Source organism: Hyperolius riggenbachi, chromosome 12, assembly GCF_040937935.1.
Source record: "Hyperolius riggenbachi isolate aHypRig1 chromosome 12, aHypRig1.pri, whole genome shotgun sequence".
NCBI lineage: Eukaryota > Metazoa > Chordata > Amphibia > Anura > Hyperoliidae > Hyperolius > Hyperolius riggenbachi.
Window position 1 is genome coordinate 219,972,702 of NC_090657.1, and position 19,700 is coordinate 219,992,401.

At 45.6% G+C, this 19,700-nt stretch overlaps 1 protein-coding gene across 1 annotated transcript in view; it reads left to right on the forward strand.

The window, feature by feature from the left end:
* Window positions 1-919: 919 nt before the first annotated feature.
* The window catches only part of P4HB (prolyl 4-hydroxylase subunit beta), a 37,990-nt gene continuing 19,209 nt past the window's right edge, over window positions 920-19,700 (forward strand). The window contains exons 1-3 of the mRNA XM_068263208.1: window positions 920-1,190; window positions 15,095-15,304; window positions 19,077-19,210. Coding sequence (XP_068119309.1) covers window positions 1,040-1,190; window positions 15,095-15,304; window positions 19,077-19,210 — 495 coding nt within the window. The 5' untranslated portion in view covers window positions 920-1,039. The remainder of the gene's footprint in view (window positions 1,191-15,094; window positions 15,305-19,076; window positions 19,211-19,700) is intronic.

The window sequence follows — 19,700 nt, forward strand, 5'->3', positions numbered from 1 at the left end:
TCCGATCGCTGAACGTTTTTCGGGCAATTTTTCTTTCCCTTCCCTGTGATTTCTGACGTTTTTGGTAAGCGTTTTTGCAGAGACATTCAATTTTTTTCACTTCCTGACGTCAGTCAGAAAGTGGACTCTTTGATCCGGTTAAAAACGCAAACGCAATCGGTGCACAAAGTGATTTTGTGAACGTTCTGCATTTTTCCTATACCTTCCAATGTAGCAAAATCGCCCGGAAATGGTCCTTGCAGCGCGAAAGCGGATGGATTGCCCTAATCTGAAGTAGTGCATAGGATAGCATGGTGTAAGCGCTTTCAGGACGATTCTGAAAAATCAGTCGCTTTAATAAAATCCAAAAACACCTCCAGCATGAACAAGCCCTAAGTGGACATGTCCTGTGGAAGTTGCCTGCTGATTCGTTGCTAGGGGTAACCTGGTCCTCAGCAGATGAGTGCTGTGTGTGTAGGGGAACTGGTTGCTAGGGGTAACCTGCTCCCCAGCAGCAGATGAGGGCTGTGTGAGGGAAATTGGTTGCTAGGGGCAACCTGCTCCCCAGCAACAAATGAGGGCTGTGTGTGAGGGCAATTGCTTGTTAGGGGCAACCTGCTTTCCAGCAGCAGTTGAAGGCTGTGTGTGAGGGGAATAGGTTGCTAGGGGTAACCTGCTCTCCACCAGCAGATGAGGAGAATGTTGTTAATGACGCGTCACACAGTTGTTGGGGGAGGGAGGTGTCAGTGGGGTGTCTATGCTCCCCCAGTCACGTCCATCCCGCAGTAAAGGGGGTAATGTGAGGAACTCCAGCATCCCCTCCCCTGCTCATTATACGACACGCAGTCATTCCCTCAGCGAGTAAGCGGCAGACCAGCCAATCAGCGCTCTTCCCGCCTCCCGCGCGCCCGGCGTCCTATTCTAGCGGAGAGGCCGGGCAGGAAGCGGCGCGCGGCCCAGTCACAGCGCACCACGAGCCGCTAGCCTGCCGATATAAAGCGCATGCGCGGAGAGCGGGCCTCCCTCACACTCAGATACCGCAGCGCCACGTCCTGTCACCATGCAGCGCCCCGTGCTCCTCGCCCTCTCCGTCCTACTGACAGCCGTCCTCGCCCGGCCCGACATCGCCGAGGACAACGGCGTCCTGGTGCTGACCAAAGCAAACTTCGCTGAGGCGCTGGAGACGTACGAGTACCTCCTGGTGGAGTTCTGTGAGTGACCCGGGGACGGAGGGGCGGGGCTGGGAGGAAGGGAAAGCCGTAGCAACGCTGAGGCCTAACGCGCCCCTACGCTAAAACGGGGCGCAGGGGGGGGGGGGATGCTGCGTTACCTGCGGAGGCGCCCCCCAATCCGGGAGCAGTAGAGCCGGTCACGTGTCCTAAGCGACGGGCGTGCCAGCCAATCGGCGTGCGGGCTGTCAGACTTCCTGACCAATGGGGGAAGGGGAGTGGGCGGTCCCTGAAGTTTGGTTGACGTGTACTTAGTTGTGTAGACCGGTCGCCGTCCGTCTGCAGCCGGGTGTGACGTCAGCACTCTAGTGCTGGGCCTAATGTGAGCTGCAGAGCTTTCATTATAAACTGACTGCTTCAAGCAGCATTTGAAGTGATTACAGGATGGCCTGTATATTCTTAATTCATACTGCAGGTCATGGTGCAGAACTGTTCATTTCTTTCTTTTCTCAATCTTTCTCCTTTGATGTCTCTTCTCCTTTCTTCTCTTAATGGTGTACATAAAGCAGAAGTGACAAAGCATTCCAAGCACACAATGATATTGTAGTGACAAACTGCTGTGTTATTATGCAATTATTATGCAGTTATTAACAATCTCCTAAAGCTGTCAGCATTCCTGGTGTGCTTAACCAGAGTTCAAAGCTGGTATGCCAGCCAGAGTACTATATGTATGGAGTATTGCTGCCATGCACTCTATTCCAGCAGTGTAGGCTATGTAAGCATGGATTGTCTCCTTGAGCTGTGTTAATTCATGCAATGCAAGACTGGAGGTGATTAATAGCATAGGAAGTCTTAAAGTGTAACTGTCAGGCATAAAATAAAAAAATCAATTCTTTATTTTTATCTGGTAAACAAGTAATACGGTTGCTAACCAGGCAATCTAAAAGTGAAAATCTCTATTACTTTTCTTCTTTATAAATGATCATTCCCCAATTTACCTGACTCTTATTTGGTACACAAAAAGGAAGTTGCAGGGCATGCTGTGTTGTCATTTTTGTTTATGTATGTTAAGTCTGAGGGGAAATCAAGAAGCAAAAAAAGACAACCCAGCAGGACCTGCAACTTCCTTTGTGCAGCAACGTACCAAATAAGAGTCAAGTAAACTGGGGAATGATCATTTTATAAATGAGAAAAGTAATAGATTTTAACTTGGATTGCCTGGTTAGCATCCTTATTACTACTTTACCAGATAAAACTAAAGAATTGATTTTATGCCACAGTTAAACTTTAAACATGATGTATGCTGTGTATTTACTAGTGTAGGGCTCCTCTCCTCTAAGGAAAAGGTTAAGATTAAAAAAGAAATGTGCTAGTCAAGACAGTAAAGTTGTATCCTAGCCCCCAACCGTCCTTCCTTTGAAATTGAACTCACCCAGACCAATGCCCCCTCACCTGCATTAAATATGGGCAAATAAACGTGCCTTTAATTTCAGTGTTTAAACTTTATTGCTTACTTTTATAACCTGCGTTCCGTTCAGGTTGGGGTTCATTATAGATGTAAAACCATGTGGAAATGTTGAGCAGTAAACTATTGGTACTGTAGTTATCTCAGGTATGGCAGATGCTTTTGCCTGCAGCTTTGAAGGTTTTAATGCCACCCAGGGAAGCATGTCCTATCTATTCTCTTTCCCTGAAATTAAGGCATCCCCTGATAGTAAGCCCTAGCAGGAATTTCGAGTATGCTCAAAATATAAAACCTACCACGAAAGTAAGGTCTAGTTGCAGTAAGGGGAAAAGTATGGCAATTTGTTTCTACTGTAACTGATGGTCTCAGGGTAGGGCTAAAGCTCTGTTATTTAGCCTATCACTGCACTCACTGCTACTCAGCGAGAGCAGAGATTGACCCAATAACAGCTATAATCCTGCCTGCAATATCGGCTCCAGTAGAAACAAGAGTTGCCACACTACTTCCCCCATAGGCCGAAGAACAGGGGACACAGCAGCATGGCAGGGGGGGGGGGGTGGCTTAGGGGGACATCACAACATAGGGCTAGAGGTAAGAGGATGATGCAGGGGGACATCTGAGGACATGGGGTTACATGGGACATAGGAGTTTAGGGGATAGAGGATACTAAAGGTACAAGGGGGGACACGGGCACACAAGAGGTGGATCCAGTAGAGGTAGAGGTGGGGAAGGCAGGACACAGCACAGGAACTTGTGTGTTCATAGAATTGAGATTCCTAAGCCATTTGCTCTATTTAGTTGTAAACTTAGTGTTTGACTTTAAAGGGAATGTCCAAGGAAAATAAAAGTTTCACTTACCTGTGGCTTCTACCAGCCCCATGCAGCCATCCTGTACCCTTGTAGTCACTCACTGCTGCTCCAGTCCCCCACTGGCAGCTTGCCGACCTCGGAGGTCGGCGGGCCGCATTGCGTACATTTTTACGCATTCCCACTAGTGCAGGAACATTAACACATACATTTTTACGCGTTACTGGTTCAATGCGTACATTTTTACGCATTGAACCAGTAATGCGTAAAAATGTGTGTTAATGTTCCTGCACTAGCGGGAATGCGTAAAAATGTACGCAATGCGGCTCGCCGATGCCAGCAGGGGACTGGAGCAGCAGTGAGTGACTACGAGGGCACAGGATGGCTGCATGGGGCTGGTAGAAGCCCCAGGTAAGTGAAACTCATTTTTTTTATTTTGCTTGAACCTTCCCTTTAAAGGGCAACTGTAATGACATGTAATAGAATGCAGTAATACCCTCTTATGTTTAATATCATGGCTTCCTCTTCAGGAAAGCTTCCTATAGCTACATATTGCTGTATATTGATATGTAGCTCTGTCCTCACGGAGGCTTATTCTCTATACCTCCCCAGAGCATTCTGGGAGATGAGCTGGTTTTTGTACTGGCTTTAGAACTCTGAGTAAACTAGTACATGCAAGTGATCTCTGCAGAATGTTAGATGTCACCACCTGTGATGAATTTAGATCTATTGGCTGCCATACACTGCACGCAGTGCATTTGAATCCTATTGCAGCGTGAAATCTATTCAAAATCTGTGAAGCTGCCGCCTGCCTCGCTGCCTCTGGTCCCCAGCCAGCAGCAATATTGGCTTTCTGCCAGTCCGAGACCCCAGGATCAGTTCAGTCTCACTACTTTCAGTGTACTCATGTCCTCTTCTTTTCCGGTCTCATCCTGTGGCAAGAAGTTTAAACAGTAGAGGGCGCTCTGAAGTTTGGCTTGTCAGGAAGCAACAGGAAGTGAAGACATGGAGAAGGCCAGCTGGAAGAAGTGTAACTGGAACGGATCCCAGGACTTGCGCCAGCCAGAAAGGGGATATTGCTGCCGCTATGCTGCATCGGTTGTTGCTGACTCAAACTATGTTAGCAATGCACTGGTGGATCGAGCAAAATTTTCTGTTTGGACCGATCGACTGAATCTGTCGGATGAGTGTCAATTGGTCAGTGTTTACGTTATCTATTTCACAGCAGATTCGATCAATGATTGAATCTGCTGTATATTGGTGGGAATTTGAGTTAGTGTACAGGCACCTTAACTGTCTGTGAATGCTGAGAATGTTGCTATGGCAGACATAGATGTAAAATTGCGGGGAGTTCTTTATAGGGTAAAAGGTAAGTCCAGATTAGTTGCTGTAGGAAAGGTCAGTTTTGCTCGACTCTAGTAGTCAGACCTGATTGGTAGGTGAGTTTGGTCTCTGGTTGCAGTGACCTGCTGCATTCCGAACTTTACTCTTTGAACTCCCTGAAGAACTGCCAATCAGATCTGAACAAAGTTTAAATAAACCTAATCCTTTCTTTGCCAAAATAAAGATTTGGTGTATAGAAAATGCAGAGTAACCAAGCAGCTCGGGGTGACCCAAACCACTAGGAATGTACAGGGGGATAAGAGACCAAAAAGGCCTCCTAAGTAATGCTTGGTGACATTTGCCTCAAAACAGGACATTTTCAATAATTCAGCTATAAGTGAACATTTGTGGTTACCCACAATGCACCACTACTGACTATGCAAATGATCTCTTTTCGCCCCTGTAAGCCAGGCAAGCATCCAGAACTGCTGGTGTATAGCAAGCCTATAGCTTGCACAGATATAGAAAATGAATTATAGGTGGGGCAGCTTGTCTTATCCAGAGCAGTAATCCTTTATCCAATGGCCTCTATTCCTATAAAGGTTCCTATTACCAGGCTAGGGCTGTGGAGTTGAGCGGTCAGTCTTGGCAATGTTTGGGTACCTAGAGTTGGTGGTTTCATGAACTGAGTCTGAGGTAGATGACTTTTGTACTGACTCCATAGACCTGGTTCCCAAGCTGGGTTTCCCAACGCTACTGCAGAATGTACACCTTTATGAAAGCCTGTTAACTGAACCTTCCCCCACATTTGGATTTCAAAACTTACTATAAGATCAAAACCCTTTAGTCAAAAATAATTTGCTGTATCTAGTTCAATGAAATCTTAATTTAATTTTTTTTTTATCCACAGCTGTTTGGAGTAGGACAGAAGATACTCCTACAGCAGTGTACATTTTTGCTGTAATAGGAAAACTTTAAAATGCATAGGTGCACACCTAATGTGCTACAAAGCTTACATTATACACAGAACAGTGTGCTGTCATAGCAACCAAATAAGTTGTCTGTACAGCCATGCTCTAATGTGCATTGTTCAGTACTCAAAGAATAAAAAGTTGCCCGCTTACTACAGGGATGGAGAACAGTTTTTGAATGTCCCAATTAGGGGAGTGCAATTATCAATTTAGCACAGATGTGAAGTTTTGCTAAGGTAAGTTAAGCTGTGTAAGTGTCCTGGATAGCGTACACTATTTCTAAGAATGGCGACTAGGTTTGTGAATGAGCTGTATAGCGTTAGGAACTTGATGCTAGTTTATAGAAACTTGATCTGCTGAACGATTAGCTTTCATGGTACCCTCTGACCATTCTTGGGTGTGGATGTCATGGAAGTGCATCAGATTTCCTAACTGACAGCGTGGACATGGGAAACGTTCAAGTCATTGGGTCTTTGTCCTTTTGACTCAAATCCCTTCAGTTTAATCTATGGTGTGCATGAGTGGAGTTGACTCTCTTCTTGTAGCTAACTTGGTCCTCTGGTGTCATCAAGCAAAGGGGTTCTGCTGAGCTGTAGACTTGTTCTGCTAAATGCCTTTTACAAACGTTAGCTGGAAGTTGGCTGAGAATCTGTCAAGGCAGCCATACACTGGTCGATTGCCACCATATCGACCAGCGGCTAGATCCCTCTGTGATGGAATCTGATCAGAGGGATCTATTGGCTGTCTACACAGCAAACAGATTTTGAATCTATTTTACTATGAAATTCACAATCTGGAGCTGCCACCACCCCAGCATACGTTACCCGATCCAGCCGGTGAGAGCCCCCCCAGTCTCCGCTGTCTCTTCTCTGCTCTGGGCTCCAGCTTCACTTTATTTCCCATCGGAAGTTTAAACAGTAGAGCGCTCTACTGTTTAAACTTCCCCCGACAGGAAGTGAAGCCAGCCAGAGCCCAGCACAGAAAAGGGACATGTGCCGGCGGAACAGGTAATGTATTGCCGCTAGTATCGGACATTCGAACGCCGCTATCGATGCACTCCCAACCCGCCGGCGATCGAGCAACATTTTCCGCATGGACAGATCGATGGAATCGATCGCTTTTGGATGGAAGTCGATCGGTCAGCGTTTGTGCATAATTTCAGTGATTTGAATCTGCTGTCGGCAGGAATTTGAGTAAGTGTAAGGGCACCCTAAGTGTCCTGAGATTATTTAATGTCTGGTGTACACCATGCTACTTTCTGTCAGTCGAATCGATGATCTCTGATAGGTTCAATCAGTTTTCTGATTTTTGTGTAGAATTGATTGGAATGGAAAATATCAAACTATCAGTTTGACAGCTGATGAGAAATTGCATGGTCCACCAGACCTAAAGATCAGGCACGCTGGATCTTTAAAACGGTGACCCTATGAGTATATGGTCTCCCTCACTGCACCATGCTGTCACCAGTCTTTATAGATACTGCACACGGCTGTACAACAATTTGCATGCAGGATACATTCATCCTAATGGATGATTTAAACTCTGGAGCCAGACAAGATGCTGGTTGCCCAAAGATAAATTTGCTGACCATTTGAGGTGACTGGTTCTGCAAGAGATGCTTACTGGGCTCCTTGCTAAACAGGCTATCGCAATGGAGAGAATGAGCAACAGGCATCCTAATGAATCAGGAACTGAAGATTTCCAGCTTGGGGAGAGGAAATTGGATGGCTGGGGTCATCTGTGTATATATGGTAGTCTGATACAATCCAATGATCACTTTAGACGGTGAGAGCCCATTCACACTTGTGATAAGTGGGTGATTCCTGCAAATAGCTAGTGCTTTATCCTATGGTGTTTTCTCACTACTGTGATTGGCGCCGATTGCAAGCGGTTTGCAATTGGTGCCAATCTCAAACATGTTACCTGCAGCATTTTGGAGGGATTCAGAAGTGATTGCGGTACAGTGCATAGAAGCGATGACAGCGATCGCTCTGAAATCATGCAAGTGTCCAGTGACTTTTTTTTTTTTACCACTCTAATAGCAGTAAAATCACTTGCGCAAAAGCATGTGACTGGGCACTAAAAGTGGTTTCCATGCATGTACCTGGCATTAAACAATCACTGGCTTTGATGGTTAATAAGCAATTTGCCAGGGTGTAGGAAGTTGGGGCTAGCAAATCCTTCAATTGCAAATCTTCAACCAGGGTGAGAATTGCCTGAATCAATTTTTTGATGCTTTGAATTGCTAACCAACTTTTGCCATCTGGTGGCGCAATTAGCATAATAGAATCCCTCCTTCCCCCCTCCAACCCCCAATAACTGATGGCCATTTTTGTCAAAATGGTCCTGGGCATGGTGGGCTAATGTTTAATTTGGGTGCTGAATGGTCAGTGGAGTTGGCAGTTTCCAGTTCACTCCTTTATTAGACAGATTCTCTGCCATCTGTAATAGTGTACAGTACTCGTTTTCTGGCACCTGGGTATTGGCTTCAATCCAGGGCAGTTGTGATCTATTGCTCCTGCAGGGTTTGTACCGCCATTCATTATCCTATATCTGGATAAGCTAAGCAACTAGATGAGACTTCACCGGATGATGACCCTTCACAGGATCATGACATCTAGCATAAGGGCTAAGAGAACTGAGGGCTCTATGGGATCCAGAGCCAGTGCTTAAAGGAACTCAGAGCTGAACTAAGTGTTTTATACATACCTGGGGCTGCCTTGCGGCTTCCTCCAGCCCCATAGGCTCTGATCGCTCCCACGCCGCCGTCCTGCTCTGCTCACAGCTCCAGTAGCGGGTCCCCGCACTTCCATCAGTCGGGGCCAGTCTATGCCGGATAAGTGTGCCCTCCATGTATCTCTCCAGATAAATGGCGCACTTCTCTGGTGTAGACTGGCACCGACTGACTGAAGTGCGGGGACCCGGTACCGGAGCTGTGAGCAGAGCGGGACGGTGGCGTGGGAGCAATCAGAGCCTATGGGGCTGGAGAAAGTTTGCCATTGTAAAAATCTTTCCTGGCCCAGATTTACTTCCTGAAATTTCACAGGTGGTGACATCTTTAGTCTTGTCAGGTGCAGCTGTGTGGAATGTTTGTTCTGAGAATTCCAAAAGGTAGCCATACATCTAAAAATGATGGGCAGATTAGATCACGAGACCACTTTCTCTCATTGTATCTGATTAGAGATCTGTCGGCTACCCATACACTGCAGGCAGATTCCTGAGATTTCATGCTGGAATCTATCGGAATCTGCCTTGTGACGCTTCATCGCCGTGTCTGCTGCTTGCTCCATCCATACGTGTGCGCTACGACGTGAGTGACATTACACAACCACATGAAGCGTGTAGAGTGCAGTGATCTGCAAACTTGGCTCTCCAGCTGGTAAAGCGAATACGAGATGAAAAATGAACTAAGACAAGACAAATAACATTTATATTGCGCTTTTTTCCTTGCGGACTCAAAGCGCCAGAGCAGAGCAGCAGCCACTAGGGCGCGCTCTATTGGCAGTAGCAGTGTTAGAGAGATTTGCCTAAGGTCTCCTACTGAATAGGTGCTGGCTTACTGAACAGGCAGAGCCGAGATTCGAACCCTGGTCTCCTGTGTCAGAGGCAGAGCCCTTAACCTATACACCATCAGCCAACAATTAACTTGTCTGGATTTTATCTAAGGTTTAGATAGTTTACACAGCATATCTAGCTGCAAACCGCTTCAACAGAATGATTATTGCTTCCTGTGATACGAGGGCAGCTATGTTCTGATTGTCACAGGCTGAGGGCTGGAGATGCTATCGGCTTGCCTGTGTGTGAATTCAGTCCCCTCTCCTCAGTGATAAAAATGCTAATCCTGCATTCAAAACGTTTTCTGCGGTTATGGTTTGGAGTTATCACACACCTTCAGAGCACTGGTCCTATAATTGCCATTGCCATCGGCTGGCAAAACAGTTGCATGCTGGGGGTCTATCTATAATATATTCCTCCTCTTCCCTTTCCCCCTCCTAATGACATAAGACAGTGCACTTCATAGTATAGACCTCAGTGTGAGTGTTTAAAGACTGTGGGGGGAGGGCGGGTAACGAATACACAATTAGCAAGAGGAGAAAAGAGTGAGGGAGGAAATGTCAGGATTAGCTTCATTCAAAGGTAACCAAGATGGAAACTGTCTAGAATGGAATTCTCTGCTTTTCCTTTATAAAATTCACAGGAATCCTAACATGGACAGTGCAATACTTCTGTTATGTAAGTAGAACTAGTATTTATCTACTTCTGTTTTATTTCTAAGTTATCATGGGTGTCGCTTGTTTAAAGAGGAGCTGCCAGCCATACTATCTCAGAAAAAACCTAAGTAGATGAATACTTCCGCTACTTATACAACATATGTATTGCACTGTCCACATTTTGATTTTTGTGGCTCTTCTACAGTAAAGAAAATCTTTATCATTTCCCATCTTAACTCTGGCTATTTTGAATCCAATTCTCATGTCCTGTCCTCATTGCTATCCTCTGCCTGGTTTGCCAGCCCTTCACTATAGGAAGTGCATTCTCAGCATGAGAAATATTGGCCAATCAGAGAGGAACAGAGGTGTGGGAGGGGAAAACAGGAGGAAAGAGGCTTCAGCCAATCAGGCTGCATTAGTTAAGTCTGAGGGGAAGTATAGAAGCAATAAAGGACAGCCCAGCATGCCCTGCAACTTTTTTTTTGTATACCAGATAAGTTGGGTAAACTGGGGAATGATTTTATCAACAAGAAAAGTAACAGTGATTTTTTTTTTTTTTTTTAACTCTTGGATTGCCTGATTAAGATCCTTTTTTGCCAGATAAAAATATTTATTTTTTATGCCCGACAGTTACTCTTTAAAGGTGGCCATACACTTATAGATTTACAGCAGATTCGACGATCAAATTTGTCAGATGCCTGTCAAGTTGAATCTGACCGGAATCTATCTGATGTGTGCCACACACTAGGAACAGATTTCCAATAGATTTCAGAATTAAATCTATTGGAAATCTATCTAAATGATTGCTTGGACCATTAGATCCAATGCAACTCTATGGGCCATCAATCTGCTGCCATCAGATCAACCTAGATTTCCATCTTGTTAAAAAATTCGATTGATAGATTTGATAGAATCCATTTCCAATCGATCAATCAATTCTATAGAATCTGATTTATGGCTGAAATTGACCAGTGTATGGGCCCCTTAAAGGGAAGATCCAAGCAAAATAAAAAAATGAGTTTCACTTACCTGGGGCTTCTACCAGCCCCATGCAGCCATCCTGTGCCCTCATAGCCACTCACTGCTGCTCCAGTCCCCCGCTGGCAGCTTGCCGACCTCGGAGGTCGGTGGGCCACATTGCGTACATTTTTACGCATTCCCGCTAGTGCAGGAACATTAACATATACCTTTTTACGCGTTAGTGGTTCAATGCGTACATTTTTACGCATTGAACTACTAACGCGTAAAAATGTATGTGTTAATGTTCCTGCACTAGCGGGAATGCGTAAAAATGTATGCAATGCAACCCGCCGACCTCCCAGGTCGGCAAGCTGCCAGCGGGGGACTGGAGCAGCAGTGAGTGGCTACGAGGGCACAGGATGGCTGCATGGGGCTGGTAGAAGCCCCAGGTAAGTGAAACTCATTTTTTTATTTTGCTTGAACCTTCCCTTTAAGATTGGCTTTTAATTCCTTCAAGCAAGATCCTGCACTATGGGTGGTTTTATTGTTGCAAATGCAGGCTGGTATTTTGAGATTGCTTTTCCCTTAGCTGGAAATGTTCTTCATGCCTACACTGGCCACAGAATATAACCCTGAGCAATCTCAGGAACTTTGTCACATGCTTAATGAGAATGCTTCTCTGACTTTTCTGACAGTTTACAGGGGGGTAGTTTGAGGGTGTCCTTTTGGGATGCTGCCACCTCTCTACTCGGTGCAAAAGGTTTGAGGTGAGTGTATTCCAGTGCCGAGAGAGATCGATCTTGGGTTTCGGCAACATCAGTAATTTCTGAGGGCCAGACAGGACAAATACTAACAGCTTGTACAATTAGCTAGCTGACTTAGGGGTTGAGTGACAGGCAGCCTATTGGGCCAATCAAAGTGCAGGGATCTCATCCTACAAAGTCACTGGACTTGACAGGGCCCAGAGTGGGACAATTGGAGCTGCATTACTTTTGGGGGAGTAAGTTAGTAGTGTACGCTACAGTAGTAGCGTGCACGGCTTTGAAAATGTTACTTGCACTGCCACACTAAGCTGTGCTGCTTGAGCAGTGTAGCTTAGTGAATAAACCCCTACTGATTTCTCTGTAAGCCAGATGCAGCCATCAAATGAGCCACATCTGTCTCCTGAACCATAGGTTCCCTACCCCTGGTTTAGAGGGAAACTCCAGCTATATGTGAGTGGCCTGAAGTAAACATGTACTGACCAACAAACTAAAATGTGGCTGACCATTTGGGATGTACAGTAGAGGAATGGCAGCTCCTCTAAACCAAGCTGCCCCTGACAGCTGCATAGTTGCAGGGCCGCTTAGACACACTTGCACTTGTTACAGATGAGACCGGTGCTGCACACCTACACTAAAGGGAGGATGTTCGCTTCCAAAATTTGCATGCAAAGTATTTTGCGCCAGCCCCTTCCACTGTGAGGTCCTCTTATTGGAATCTAGGGGTGTACACAGCAAACCTCAGCAATCAGCAGCTCACACTATTACATTTGTGACCTGAAATGAATTTCCTGCTATTATTCTAAAAGGGGAACTTCAGCCTAAACAAACATACTGTCAAGTTACATTAGTTATGTTAATTAAAATAGATGGATAATATAATCTCTTACCCACCCTGTTTTAAAAGAACAGGCAAATGTTTGTGATTCATGGGGGCAGCCATCTTTTTGGTTGAAAGGAGGTGACAGGGAGCATGAGACACAGTTCCAACTGTCCTGTGTCCTGATAACTCCTCCCAGCTGCATACGCTAGGCTTCAAATGTCAAATTCAAAATGTAAAAAAAACAAATTGCACTAAAACAGCAGAATGAGAACATCAGAAATCCCATCATGCTTTGCACAGCATCAGGGGCAAAATGCCTGGGCAGTTTTCTTCTGTGCAGCTAAAAATGAGGCTTGTATAAGAGAAACAAAGTTCTGATGCCGTGAAACTGTTAAAGAAACACCAAGCCTCTTCAGTGCTGCTGAGTCAATGTTTAGTCCGGAGGATCACTTTAACGTGAGCATGCTATACATTGGGATGCAGTTACTGGGGATCTACTTTCAGCGGGACATGTTAGTTGGGAGATTGTGTTTTTTGTTGCTAGGGAAAAATGGCACCTAGTTGGGAACATGTATAGGCTGACCTATTCAGGAGGCACCGTATGACCGGTTACTCACTAGCCACGTCTCGCTTAAAGTTGTCCTTACCCTAGTCCAGTGGCTAACATTGGCACTCCGGCTGTCACAAGACTACAAATCCCATCATGCCTTTGCCTCCCTGAGTTATGCTTAGAGCTGTCACAGAATTACAATGCCTTATGGGACTTGTAGTTCCACCACAGCTGGAGTGCCAAGGTTGGCCATCACTGCGCCTAGTCAGTTTCCCATAGATAAGTCACTGTTACCATATAAGACTAAACTGTTACCCTGCCTTTATTGGTAGTAAAAATGGCTACAGCATGTATATCTGTATGAGATGTGATTATAATAGATGGGGGATGGACAGGCCAGTTTTCCAGCTGCATACATTTGCATCTTATTGACAGCCCTATGAGCAGGACTCTCTGCACTTTCAGCTGCCCATGTGACCTGAAGTCTGCACAGGACAGAAGGAAAACTGAGAAATGTATGGATGTAGTTTAGCCAGTCTAATTCCCCCATCACAACAGAAATGTGGTCCCTTAGCTGTTTCAGCTGTCTTGGCAGAGCAGCTAATTTGTAAACACAGAATGTTAACCCTGTCTGCTTCCATGACAGCAGGAATTAGACACACTGCAGATGTATTTCATAATTTGTATAAGTTGTAACAAATGTTTCTTCTGAGTTCAGGTCCACTTGAAGCACTTCAGCAGTACCTGAGCAGGTTCTTGGTGTAAGCAGTAGGGGCAGTCATGGAGTTGCAAATTGCTCCAGGCAGGATTATGAAAATTCTGTATGCAAATGTGGAATACAATTGGCCCCTTTTCAAGCTGTATACATTTTGCTTACAAACTGCATAATCCTGCAGCAACTCAGAATGATTTGCATCTCTCTGAAACTTTTACCATGTGACTGTTTACTAGGAATGGTAAAATGAATGTACTGGGATGTTGCAGAGCCTAATTTTTAGACTTTTTAACCACTCTTGTGTGGTCCCTCACAATTACTGCAGTCTGACTGCCTCATCACACGCTCATTTGTTTTACTGGCACTTGTGTTGTCATTGTATGAGGACTTCGCCATATGACATTGATCAGAATGCTGCTCTGAGTAGCACATGTTCAGTCTGCAGCACACTGCCTCCCAGAGGAATACACAAGCTGGTGCAGCACAGCTGTCCGTTAAGGGCTGGGTATTAAAGTAAAAGTCTTGTCTGGCGCAGACTGCTTTGTGTAAGGCTTTTAATGAGTGTTTAATGTGGTGCTGTCTGCCTAGACTTTGCTTTGTCTGGGTCCCTGCCATGGCTGTTTCCAACTTGAGCTTAACCACTCACAGGATCAGAAGCGGCCTGTAGGAGGTGCTTGGCTCCCCTGCCCCAGAACTGACTTGTAGTCCTGAACCTGGCATTTCGACGTCTTACTGGATTGGGCTGTCTTTAAAGACAAAGCAACACCCATGCTAACCTAGAAATAAAAACACATATGTTAATACAGTAGTTCTACTTGTATAACAGATGTATTGTGCTAGCCACGTAATGATTCCTGTGAATTTTATAAAGGAACAGCAGAAAATCCTATTCTAGGCAGTGGCCATCTTGCCAAGCTAATGCTGACATCATATCCTCCCTGACTCTTGTTCCCCCTCCCTTCTTTCTCATTGTGTATTCATTAGCTGCCCTCCTCCCAGAGGCTTCAGACACTCCCACTGAGGTGTATACTAGGAACTGCATTTTTTCTCCTCCAATCAGTCACCTCAGCCTTGCTTGTAAACACAAGTGAGCAGGGGATAGTGTTTCAGATACGCAGCTAGGCAGGGAAATGGAAGTGGAATATATTATAGATAAAAATAACCCCTGCATTCAACTGAATGGCAATGGCTATTAAAGGGCCAGTGCTCCTTAAGTATGTGATAACTCCAAATCCTAACAGCAGAAAGTTTTGCAGGATTAGCATAATTATCACTTAAAACACTCAGACCAGTTGCTGTTAAAATTAGATTTTTATCGTAACAATACCACTTTAACTGTGAATTTTGTTTTGTTTTCCAGACGCTCCCTGGTGTGGGCACTGCAAGGCCCTTGCTCCTGAATATGAAAAGGCTGCAAAGATGCTGAAGGACGAAGACTTGAAGAAAATCAGGTTGGCAAAGGTAGATGCCACAGAGGAGTCGGAGCTGGCTCAGGACTTTGGCGTGCGAGGATACCCAACAATAAAGTTCTTTAAGGGTGGCGACAAGTCTTCCCCTAAAGAATACTCAGGTAATTTGGTTTACTATTGGGATTTTTTTTCCCCATTAAGCAATTTACCAGGTTAAAGGACCACTATTGTTAAAATCTTAACATTTAAAATACATATAAACCTATACAAAAAAGTACATGTCTTCCAGAGTAAAATGAGCCATGAATTTTGTCCTGTTGCTGTCACTTACAGCAGGTAGTAGAAACCTGACGTTACCGACAGGTTTTTTTTTTTTTAGCTAGTCAATCTCCTCCTGGGGGATTTCAGCATGGCCTTTATTCTTTATAAAGACACTCCTTGAAAGTGTGTAGTAAAAAAAAAAAAGCTGGCCAGCCTATATGCTAGCTGCACACTTTGGCAGTTGCACCACAGAGCAACTGCCTTTCACTAAGTGCTTTTGAAATTAAACAAAACCTTGAGAATCCCCATGAGGAGATGGGCTAGTCCAAAACCTGTCGGTTCTGTCAGATTTCTACTACCTGCTGTAAGTTACATAGAAAAGCAATCTTCTGGATTGTGGTCCTTTAAAGAGACTCTGTAACATCAGAAACATCCCCTGGGGGGTACTCGCCTCGGGTGGGGGAAGCCTCCGGATCCTATTGAGGCTTCCCACGCCGTCCTCTGTCCCACGGATGTCTCGCCGCAGCCCTCTGAACAGCCGGCGACAGACCCGACTGTAAATTCAATATTTACCTTTGCTGGCTCCAGCGGGGGCGCTGTGGCTGCTCTCGGCTCCGAAGTAGACGGAAATACCCGATCTCAGTCGGGTCCGCTCTACTGCGCAGGCGCCTGAAACTTGCGCCTGCGCAGTAGAGCAGACCCGACGGCGATCGGGTATTTCCGCCTACTTCGGAGCAGACAGCCGTCAGAGCGCCTGCGCAGGAGCCAGGAAGGTAAATGACGTCATTTTGCACGGAGGGCTGCAGCGAGCCCCCTGAGGGACGGAGGACGGCGTGGGAAGCCTCATTAGGATCCGGAGGCTTCCCCCACCCGAGGGGAGTACCCCCCAGGGGACATTTTTGACGTTACAGTTCCTCTTTAAGAGTACTTCTGAAAAACAGCCTGCAAGGCGCTCTTGCTGTTGCCGGGATCGGAGTTGTAGGGTTAATCTTATTCTTGCCCATTCATTAATGATAAACTCCACCCCCTCAGCAAAGCTGTGGTGGTTTTTACTATTCTGAAGCTGTGGCCACCCCCACCTTTCACCACCTCCTGACCCAGCTTGGTATCAACAGCCGAATGGGTAGCTGGTGGGAGTGGCCTCAGCTCTGGTAACCATTGGAAAAATGGCAGTGACTGCAGTGTCTTCTGTTCCTATTTCAGTAAGTGAAAAGGAATACAAAAACTCCCCATTGTATGTAGTTTACATGAAATGCATTCCATTCTAAGTTATAGTGATGTGAAAAAATATTCTCAAATACATTCTATTGGAGACATGGCAGTTTAGGTTTCTTGCTTTTTAAATGTCCATATCTAAAAAAAAAACAAGTAGATACTGGCTCTACTTAACATGTGTATTGCACTGTCCATGGTTTTATTTGGGTGAATTTTTTTTTTTTCTATAGTAAGAGAATCCGTCTTAGGATTCTCCATTTTAATTCTGTCTTGAAGCCAATCCTGATGTCATCTCCTCCCTTATGCTGGGCATACACTGAGCGATCCAGCGGCTCGATTAGCCGCCGGACCGACTCCCGTGTGTCCCTGCGGCCACCCGGGATCGATTCCCGCTCGTCCCCGCCGGAGCTTCCTTATCTGCCGCTCGATTCCCCGCCATTGTCTGGGGGGGGGGGGGGGGGGGATCGAGCGGGGTCATCGGACCTGCTGATTATCAGCTCCAGGCATCAGCTGCTTGATACACGGTACAGAAACTAACGTACTGTTCATTCCCAGCATTAAGCTGGCCATACACTAGACCGATTACCCGCCGATGACAGATTCGATCACTGGGATCGAATCTGCTGTCAAATTGTTCACACTAAATGCAAAATTTCGATTTTCATCCCAAAATCGGTCCCGTCGCTCGCTTCGTGCAGGAAATTACCGTCGCTTGCCCGCGGGTAGGGAGCGCATCGCTAGAGGTGTACGATCGATGCAGGTATACATTACCTGAAGCTGGCTCCTGGCATCTTCTCCGCCTCCCGGCATCCGTGTATAACTTCCTGTGTCACTGCAGTGAAAGCGGAAGTACAAATAGAGGGCACTGTATTTGAACTACCGCTTTTAAATGTTTAGAGGATTTTTTTTACCCCATTTCCATGGCCTACTGTCCACAGAAAAGGCAGATACGTATAGCTTTAACTTGCAGTAGCAATGGGCAAACAAGAGCTTTAATTTGGGGGTGGCGGGAAGATGGAACAGTGCTTCAAAATGTTTAGAGGAGTCATACTTTTAGTCACACCTTCACCTGGCTGAAAAAATGGGAGGGGGGAAATGGCAGTTCCTACAGCTATTAGAAATCAGGACAAACTGTAGAAAGAAAGCAGTTTGGATCCCTTTAACCACTTAAGGACCACAGGATTTTCTTCTGATCGGAGCTGCATGGACCGCTGACGCCTATGGGCGTTAGGCGGTCGTTAAGTGGTTAAATGTGCTGTCCTGGTTACAAATGTAACTTCATGTAACATGGGAGTTTTTATGGTCTTCCGTTTCAGGATTTGCATTTGATTGGGGAGGTACTTATCTTATTCAGTTGGCTTTTTTTATGTATATTTTGGAATAGTTGCTTGGCTGACTTTGCTGTAGGTTTTTTTTCAGGAACGCTATTTATATAGCGCTGACATATTGTGCAGCGCTGAACAGTGTGTATTATCTTGCCACTAACTGACCCTCAGAGGGGCTCACAATCTAGTTCCTTCCATAGTAATGTCTATGTATGTATCGTATAGTGCATGTATCCGTCTAGGCCAATTTAGGGCAAAGCCAATTAAAGAGACTCTGAAGCGAGCCTAAGTCCACATTTTAACTTCTATTTATGTTAAGCACTATAGCTTGTGCTAAAAGCCGCATCCCTGCGGCAAAACGAAGGGTTTATACCCCCCAAATCCGCTGTGCTAAGTGTGGGGAGAGCTTCCTGCATGAGGCAGAGCTTAGGGCTGTAGCTCTGCCTCTTCATGTGACAATCCCCGCTGATCGCCACCTCTCCCTGCCCCTCTGTCTTCATTCACTGAGAGGGGCGGGGGAGAGGCGGAGATCTGCTGGCAGATTGATGCGCATGGAGGCAGAGCTGCAGCTCAAGGCTCTGCCTCCATGCGCAGCAGAATCCACAACCAAGAAAGTTGTGTATTTTGCACAGGGGATTTGGGGGTGTAACTCATCGTTTTGATGCAGCGTTTTAGCACTAGCTATAGTGCTTAACATAAATACATAAGTTAAAGAGACTGAAGCGAGTCTAAATCCACATTTTAACTTGTGTTTTTGGGATGTGGGAGGAAACTGGAGTTGCCTGTATGTTCTCGTGTCTGCGTGGGTTTTCTCCAAACTCCTTGTAGATGTTGACCTGGCTGGGATTTGAACCCGGGGACCCAGCGATGCTAGGCGAGAGCACTAACCATTACGCCACCATGCTGCCCACAAGCTTACACTGAAGCAGATTATAGCCTCATATGATCTACAGCAGCACTGGAGATGGGACTATAGATGGCCAGAGCAGTATTAGATGCATGAGCAGTGGTGGAGGCATAACTTGTGTGCACATTCAAGTGCAAGTTTGCCATTGACTGATCCTTCTCTTTGAATTATTTTGACCCATTGTACTATTGTCTTTTCAATAAAAATGGCTTTTTTTTTTTATAGCTGGCAGAGAAGCAATAGATATAGTCAACTGGCTGAAGAAGCGCACTGGACCAGCTGCAACCACCCTTGCTGATCTTGCTGCGGTATCTGCTCTGGTCGATGCCAGCGAAGTTGTAGTTATTGGTTTCTTCAAGGTAAGGACCACTCTTTCAAGTCTTCAAACTGCCTGGGTCAGTCTGCCTTTAAAGGCACTCCACCTGCTAGTGTCTATACAATACCAGATAACCTAGTTGTATACACTCTAAGCATTTCTTCTCCCTGATTCAGTTATATGCATTTCTAGCCCACCATAACCCTTAATACAGATCTCTAACTGTTACCTGTTATTGAAATAACACTTGGACCAGAATCTTCTATGTAAAAATTTATTCCTGCATACAAAATAGAACAGGGCTAAAATCTGCATTAACCACTTGAGGACCCTGGGCTTAAACCCCCTGGTGGCCAGGCTGTTTTTCTTAATTGGGCCACTGCAGCTTTAAGGCCTTGCTGCAGGGCTGCACAACTCGGCACACAAGTGATTCCCCCCCCCCTTTTCTCCCCACAAACAGAGCTCTCTGGTGGGGTCTGATCACGCCAGCAATGTTTTATTTTTAAACTATTTTTTTTTTCTCAATTACCTAT